The sequence below is a fragment of the Procambarus clarkii genome, chromosome 60, assembly GCF_040958095.1.
Source record: "Procambarus clarkii isolate CNS0578487 chromosome 60, FALCON_Pclarkii_2.0, whole genome shotgun sequence".
NCBI classification, from domain to species: domain Eukaryota; kingdom Metazoa; phylum Arthropoda; class Malacostraca; order Decapoda; family Cambaridae; genus Procambarus; species Procambarus clarkii.
The window spans coordinates 12,537,913-12,546,496 of NC_091209.1; the positions used below are offsets into that span (position 1 = coordinate 12,537,913).

At 45.0% G+C, this 8,584-nt stretch overlaps 2 protein-coding genes across 2 annotated transcripts in view; one reads left to right on the forward strand and one right to left on the reverse strand.

Moving 5' to 3' along the window:
- Nucleotides 1-4,767, reverse strand: part of LOC123751525 (discoidin domain-containing receptor 2) — a 212,196-nt gene extending 207,429 nt beyond the window's left edge. The window contains exon 1 of the mRNA XM_069307508.1: nt 4,628-4,767. The gene's annotated coding sequence lies outside the window, so the exon portion shown is untranslated. The remainder of the gene's footprint in view (nt 1-4,627) is intronic.
- Nucleotides 2,386-8,142, forward strand: LOC123750668 (olfactory receptor 10D3). Its single transcript, XM_069307510.1, has 2 exons — nt 2,386-4,862; nt 6,704-8,142. The coding sequence occupies exons 1-2, from the start codon at nt 4,188-4,190 to the stop codon at nt 6,971-6,973; spliced, it is 945 nt and encodes a 314-aa protein (XP_069163611.1). The 5' UTR covers nt 2,386-4,187; the 3' UTR covers nt 6,974-8,142.
- The last annotated feature ends 442 nt before the right edge of the window (nt 8,143-8,584 follow it).

Consider the following 8,584-nt stretch of genomic DNA (forward strand, 5'->3'; position numbering starts at 1 on the left):
CAGAGAGAGACAGAGAGTACAGAGAGACAGAGAGTACAGAGAGAGAGACAGAGAGTACAGAGAGACAGAGAGTACAGAGAGACAGAGAGTACAGAGAGAGACAGAGAGAGACAGAGAGTACAGAGAGAGAGAGAGTACAGAGAGAGACAGAGAGTACAGAGAGAGACAGAGAGTACAGAGAGACAGAGAGTACAGAGAGAGACAGAGAGTACAGAGAGAGAGAGAGTACAGAGAGAGAGAGAGAGAGAGAGAGAGAGAGAGAGAGAGAGAGAGAGAGAGAGAGAGAGAGAGAGAGAGAGAGAGAGAGAGAGAGAGAGAGAGAGAGAGAGAGAGAGAGAGAGAGGGAGAGAGAGAGAGAGAGAGAGAGAGAGAGAGAGAGAGAGAGGGAGAGAGAGAGAGAGAGAGAGAGAGAGAGAGAGAGAGAGAGAGAGAGAGAGAGACAGAGACAGAGAGGAGATAAAGATAAAGAGAGACAGAGACAGAGACGAAGAAAGATACATAAAAAAACAGACAAATAAACATGAACAAAGATAAAGAGACATATAAATACTAACAAGTATTGCTGTGATAATTTACCGTCAGTTAAATAACACGACAATAAACATTATCTTTTGTTATATTAATTGTGGGAACAATTTTAATCGTTCCCACATCATCTCATTACATGTTGTCATGTACCTGTCACACACACAGGAGGCCTGGTCGACGACCGGGCCGCGGGGACACTAAGCCCCGGAAGCACCTCAAGGTAGCCTCAAGGTAGCCACACACATTGGCGCCTGGTGGCAGAGTGGATAGCACTCGGGATACGTAGTCCTGTGGACCGGGGATCGATCCCCGGCGATGGCGGAAACAAATGGGCAGAGTTTCTTTCACCCGGATGTATCTGTTACCTAGCAGTAAATAGATACCTGGGGCCAGATTCACGACGCAGTTACGTAAGCACTTACGAACCTGTACATCTTTTCTCAATTTTTGGCGGTTTTGTTTACAATTATTAAACAGTTAATGAGCTCCGAAGCACCAGGAGGCTGTTTATAACAGTAACAACAGCTGTTTGGGAAGTTTTCATGCTTGTAAACTGTTTAATAAATGTAACCAAAGCCGTCAAAGATTGAGAAAAGATGTACACGTTCGTAAGCTCTTGCGTAACTGCTTCGTGAATCTGGGCCCTGCGAGTTAAACAGCTGTTACGAACTGCTTCCTGGGCGTGTGTGTGTGAAAAAAATTGGTTGATTGATTGACAGTTGAGAGGCGAGCCGAAAGAGCCAGAGCTCAACCCCCGCAAACACAATTAGTTGAATACAACTAGGTGAATATACACACACACACACATCAAAAGAATAACATCTGCGGCGTATGCGAGGCTAATCAGAACTGCCTTCAGAAACTTGTGTAAGGAATCCTTGAGAACCTTGTATACCACATATGTAAGACCAATCCTGGAGTATGCAGCCCCAGCATGGAACCCGTACCTTGTCAAGCACAAGACGAAGCTGGTAAAAATTCAGAGGTATGCTACTAGGCTAGTCCCTGAACTAAGAGGCATAAGTTATGAGGAAAGGCTGAGTGAACTGCACCTCACGTCGCTGGAAGACAGGAAAGCTCGGGGAGACATGATCACTATCTACAAAATTCTCAGAGGAATTGACAGGGTAGATAAGGATAAACTGTTTAACACTGGTGGTACGCAAACAAGGGAGACACAGGTGGAAACTGAGTACCCAAATGAGCCACAGGGACGTTAGAAAAAACTTTTTCAATATCAGAGTAGTTAACAGATGGAATGCATTAGGCAGTGATGTGGTGGAGGCTGACTCCATACACAGCTTCAAATGTAGATATGATAGAGCACAGTAGGCTCAGGAATCTGTACACCAGCTGATTGACAGTTGAGAGGCGGGACCAAAGAGCCAAAGCTCAACCTCCCGCAAACACAACTAGGTAAGTAAACCTTATGATAACCCCCTTCACCAACAGCCTCACAACACTGCCACAACCCTGTCTGTTTATACTGAGTGTTTGTTGAGATACAAGTCCTTGTCTAACAGCCTTGTCTACGCGCCTTGACAATGTCACAATGGAACTAATATCACCTTGACCAGTCTCCGTGGTGTAGTGGTAAGACACTCGCCTGGCGTTCCGCGAGCGCTTTGTCATGGGTTCGTATCCTGGCCGGGGAGGATTTACTGGGCGCAAATCCTTAACTGTAGCCTCTGTTTAACGCAACAGTAAAATGTGTACTTGGTTGTAACAACAATTCTTCGCGGCGGGGGATCGTATTCCAGGGACCTGCCCGAAACGCTACGTGTACTAGTGGCTGTACAAGAATGTAACAACTCTTGTATATATCTCAAAAAAAAAAAACTAAAAACTTGACATTTACTATCTCTCCAGGATGCCCTTTTCTTTCGAAAATCAGCTGTCTTCTGTATCTACACAGGACGGGTCAACTGCTTGGGGCGGACGATGGGGGAGGGGGGGCAAAAGATTAGAAAATGACCGTACGAACGGAATCTATATCCAACCACGTAGTTACGAACTTCGTCGTTCGTTTTCAGTCGCTCTATAACGAATTCCTATTTTGTTTATGGTTTTAACGAGGATTTTGGTCATTGTTATTATTTTGTATCTCCCAAACGACGTTTATCGAGAGTTGCGTCCGGAGTCGATAGTGTGTATCCTCCCCGGGAGAATATAGTCCCCCGGTGAGAGTTCGCGGGCGAGGGCAGAGAGCGTGCGGTGCTTGGAGGCTCAGGCAGTGTTACTGGCACACACACACCGGCAACCCGGATACCTGACACTGTGACACATCTGAAATACATGATTTAGCGGTTTTGACACACACGAAGTAGAGAATTAGTGGTTGTGACACACATGTTGTCGAAAATTCGTGGTTGTGACACACATGTTGTCGAAAATTCGTGGTTGTGACACACATGTTGTCGAAAATTCGTGGTTGTGACACACATGTTGTCGAAAATTAGTGGTTGTGACACACATGTTGTCGAAAATTAGTGGCTGTGACACACATGTTGTCGAAAAGTAGTGGCTGTGACACACATGTTGTCGAAAATTCGCGGTTGTGACACACATGTTGTCGAAAATTAGTGGTTGTGACACACATGTTGTCGAAAAGTAGTGGCTGTGACACACATGTTGTCGAAAATTAGTGGTTGCGACACACATGTTGTCGAAAATTAATGGTTGTGACACACCTAGAACCAAAAGATTAATGGTTGTGAAGTAGAAGCAAAAGATGTATTGACATAGAAATGTCACGAATTCGTATGATATTCCTTACATATATTAAGAGCTATATCCCGCCAAACACACACCGAAACTACGACGTTGGTACAACGTTCGAACAAGTTTTAACACCTAACCAGTTATAACAACCAATATAGCAAGTTGTAACAACGTTCTAATACGTCATAAACACGTTAAGCCAAGATGTAACAACTTTATTACAAGTTGTAACAAGCGGAAAATAGAGACAGTTTCGGTTTGTGTTTCCAGGGATACTCGCCTCCATTCCAGTACACCTGATTTTCCACAACTGACAACAGAGTGAGAGAAATTACTGCTGGGAGTTGCACATAAGTCGATTCACATAACTGCTGTGATAATTAAATATAGACTTGAAAGACAGTTCATAAAGATAACCTTTCATGGTGCAGGGAACTTCAGACACTCAAGAGCTTTCAGATTTCGGAGCTTCGAGACGTTCCAAAGATTCAAGTCGTTCCATTTCAGAACAGATTGTAAGATATGCTGCGGACAATATCGTAAGATTTTTCTATGTGCTGCGTTACACATAGACAAAAATCTCATTAACGTGATGTATCTATGAGCGTGGGAACACCCAGCGCATAGGTTCGAATCCTCATTACAGCTCCTACGGATTTTCTCATTTGCTGACTTCTATTTCGCTTGTGAAGAGATAAACATTTTCCACTAAATAGCTGTAAACAATGCAGAGGAGAAAACGTTTCAAATCAGGATGTTTGTGACTAATGGAACTTCTACAGTATGGCGTTTATAAAGTCAAGATGACAGATATTTCACCGTGACATAAGCTAGTTAGTGAACAACGTCTCGAGAGATTTTGTAAAAGTTCCCATTATCTTTCACTCTATAAGGCGTTGAAGGCTTGTCCATGAACGAGAGGACGAAGAGTGCACGTCATGGACTCCAAGCACAGAAAACACATCATTTATATTATCCTGAGTATCATTGCGATGATTGAGTGTGTCATCACACTCCTCATCAACGTGACGGACAGGACTTTGAAGGCTAAGCCTTCAACAGCCTTCGCCAACAGCTTAACAGCAAGTATTTGGCTGCTGTCGGCAATATCATTAGTTTCTAATGTAATTTTTGAGACAGCTTCCAATATGATAGAATCAGTGTGGCCTTGTATAGCTCTGGCAATCTGTGTCAGGTACCTACATATAGTGACTTGTTTTAACTTTACTAGCTTGGCGTTCGATCGTTACTTGGCCATCTGTCAACCACTTCATTACAGCAGGCTCCTGACGAGGGCTCGCTGCCACCTGTTGTGCCTCGCCTGTTGGGTGGCTCCCTGTCTCTTCTTAATACTGCCCTGCGGTTCAGAATTACCAACCTTGTGCTCGAAGGGCCGCTCCATCAGCTTGACCTTCCTGGTGGCTTACACCGTCATCTACACGCTCGTCACTCTAGCTACTATAGTGCTGTACAGCCTCGTTGCTCTGGAGTTCCGCCGGGAGAGTCTTGGACACGCACAGGACAAGGAGAGGACAGAACGCCTCCTACGGAAGAGAACAGCTGCATCAGCTTTGAAGGTGTTGATGCTGTACATCTGCTTGGGTCTCCCACATGTAGGTTCTCCTCAACCTTCGTAATGTCATTACTTCTCAACCATCTTCACGGTAGTGTTCATCTTGGGTATTAAATAGAATTAGTGTCAGTATAAGATATGGATTAGAGGAAAGGTATAAGACTCTTACTGAAAATTATATAATTTACCACCTAGCCTATATGTATATATATATATATGGTCAAGTGGATTAAGGCGTCTTGTACATACCAGTTGCGTTGCTTCTGGGAGTATGGGTTCGAGTCACTTCTGGGGTGTGAGTTTTCAGTTGCATATTGTCCTGGGGACCATTCAGGCTTGTTCGCATATATATATAGTATATATTTTATTACTAACATAGGTACTTATGACATCTATCCAATTACCCTAAACTACATGAAGTGCTTCGGCCAGGAGCTAGATGTGGTATCAAAATACCTGATCAACCAGGCTGTGACTCATACGTCAGGCTGCGAGCAGCCGCGTCTAACAGCCTGGTTGATCAGTCCAGCAACCAGGAGGCCTGGTCGATGACTGGGCCGCTGGGACACTAAGCCCCGGAAGCACCTCAAGGTAACCCATCTCGCAGGATAGTTTGTCATAAGGAGGCAAGTGATCAGGTAGTTAAAAAGGTCAAACTTCAAGTGCCTTTGAGGTTATCCTGAAGAACCCGGGAGTGGGTAAAGTATGGATAATTAATACTGTAATGTTGAGAAGTGTGACGCAGTTCCTGGTGGCAGACACACACACACAGTTCCTGGTGGCAGACACACACACACAGTTCCTGGTGGCAGACACACACACACAGTTCCTGGTGGCAGACACATACACACAGTTCCTGGTGGCAGACACACACACAGTTCCTGGTGGCAGCACACACACAGTTCCTGGTGGCAGACACACACACACAGTTCCTGGTGGCAGACACACACACACAGTTCCTGGTGGCAGACACACACACACAGTTCCTGGTGGCAGACACACACACACAGTTCTCCGATCTGTTACCAGCAGGCACACTGCCACAGGCAGCAGTTACTCATCATCATCCTCACCCTCGCTATATATTTCTGGGATTAGATATTTTTGTGCTAACTGCCTAACCACTGGGACTGGAGGGTAACGAGTGACAGTCTCGCTTCATGCAGGTCGACGTTCAATCCCCGACCGTCCAAGTGGCTGGGCACCATTCCCCCCCCCCCAGCACCCCGTCCCATACCTTGAGGTTACCTTGAGGTGCTTCCGGGGCTTAGCGTCCCCGCGGCCCGGTCGTCGACCAGGCCTCCTGATTGCCGGACTGATCAACCAGGCTGTTGGACGCGGCTGCTCGCAGCCTGACGTATGAGTCACAGCCTGGTTGATCAGGTATCCTTTGGAGGTGCTTATCTGGTGAGGAGTCGGCCAGTTATGCCCCTTATGTGTAGTGGCATATCCCATCCCAAATCATTATCCTGATCCCTTCCCGGTAAAGTCGTAATGGCTTGGTACTTTCCCATAATAATTCCCTTCCCCCCTACGAGTTAAAGAGACGCTATGGTAATTCTAAAACTCTTGTGTCATCACACTTACAAGTTAAACGGGACCAACAAGGGGGCCTCGTAGCCTGGTGGATAGCGCGCAGGACTCGTAATTCTGTGGCGCGGGTTCGATTCCCGCACGAGGCAGAAACAAATGGGCAAAGTTTCTTTCACCCTAAGTGCCCCTGTTACCTAGCAGTAAATAGGTACCTGGGTGTTAGTCAGCTGTCACGGGCTGCTTCCTGGGGGTGGAGGCCTGGTCAAGGACCGGGCCGCGGGGACACTAAAAGCCCCGAAATCAACTCAAGATAACCTCAAGATAACACATCTCCTTTCCTCATTACAGACCGTCTATCCGCTCCTGATGAAGCTAATAAAACAGGAAGATAAAAAAGTCGAAGATCTTCTAAACGAAATTTTCTACTACATTAACCGCATTCAGCTGCTGTTCTTCCTGCCCGTGTACGCTTGGGCCAACACCTCCTTCCACCACGCTCTCAACGCCAGGGCCAGGAGACTGGTCATGTGGGTGGCAGCCCTGCTCGCCGACCTCTGCTGCGACAGGAGACGTAACCGTATTCAGTCAGAGGAATCAACCCAGACGGAGTCCATGTGAAGGGGCGGAGCTGGAGGAGCCAGCGCTCTCTCTCACTCACCGAGGTGTACTCATACACAACACCCTGTCAGTGTAGGAGAGACATAAATGTATGTGTGTATAGCAGGCATCTGGCAGTCTGGGGAGACTATGGAGTTGCGCTCCATGTATGTATGTATGTATGTATGTGTATACAGGATATGTGGAAGCTGGACAGAATTACATTGCAACTTTGTAAATGCACATTGATGACACTATGTAAAATGATACAGCGAGCACTGTTTATGTAGGGGAGACGTAAATATGTGTATGTATGTATGTATTTATGTATGTAGGGTAAATAAACATTATAAAAGGACTACAATCATCTTCTGTGGTTGATTGATCAATAAATCACTGAACTAAATGTTTAACAGCTCTCTAACCCTGTCCATGGAGGACAGAAGAAAATGTATATATGCTGGTATGCATCAGAAAACTCTTTACCCCCTGAAGGATTCGAACCCCGGACAGCTAGGGCTCCATGCCCCTTAGCGTGTCCGGTACCACTAGGCCACACTGACTGTACAAAAGAATTAGAAGTCATCTGACCCTTAACCCAATTCCCGACAGCTCTCTGTGACCAATTTGGGCACAAATATTTCATCAAATCACTTCATCATACTGGGACCAGGTATCATTTGTCAACCCAGAGTTGACAAATGCATGTCAAATGCAGGGGTGAAGCGTTTCCTGATGCATGTTAGCTTGGAGACCATTCAAGCTTGACGCAGAAATGATTCTCACGTGGCCCCAGCATGATGAATGATTTGATGAAATATCTGTGTCCAAATTGGCCACAGAGAGCTGTCGGAGGAGAAAAGATTATTCTAATTCTGTTCCGTTCTTATTCTAACATAAGGGTAAAGAGTAAGGCATAAAGGAGAAAATAGTAAAATAAGGATAAATAGATTATCCTACTTATCCTCATTCAACTCTTTTCTCCTTTATGCATTACTCTTTACCCTTATGTTTACCCAATTAATACTCATTGTTTACACCTGACCCCATTGTTCGATCCATTTGTATTCACCTGACAAACTATTAGTATAAATATAATGTCCGGTACTGTAACATCACTTGAGAATGAACCATGTAGGTTCGAAACGTTGTGCAATTTTATTATAAGTGTAATACATTCTATAATTATTCACTTCTTTTTCTTCACCTCGAAAAACGAACATGAGTTTTGGAGAACTCCTCTTCCAACTAAACCCTTATCTATAATCTTTTATATCACAGGTGATTCAACAAGACTCCCCCCCCCTCCCCCCAGTTGTCATGGTTTGCCACAACGTACAAAATACAACATAACCAAACCAGACACGCACGAACCTAACCAACCCACCTAACCTATAACATACCGATTCATAGAAAACGTGGATTATTTTTTTTCCGCCGCTACTTGTATTAATAACTTGTACATGGAGGACCACAACGAACAAAGTATGACGTATTAGTTGAGAAGACGGATTCAAGAACCAGATTTGCCAGAAAGCCCCACATCCGGATTCGGGTTATCACATTTTCGTTATCACAAGCAAAATGTGAGCATTATTTTTGTTTTATCCGAAAGTGATATGCTATCTCACC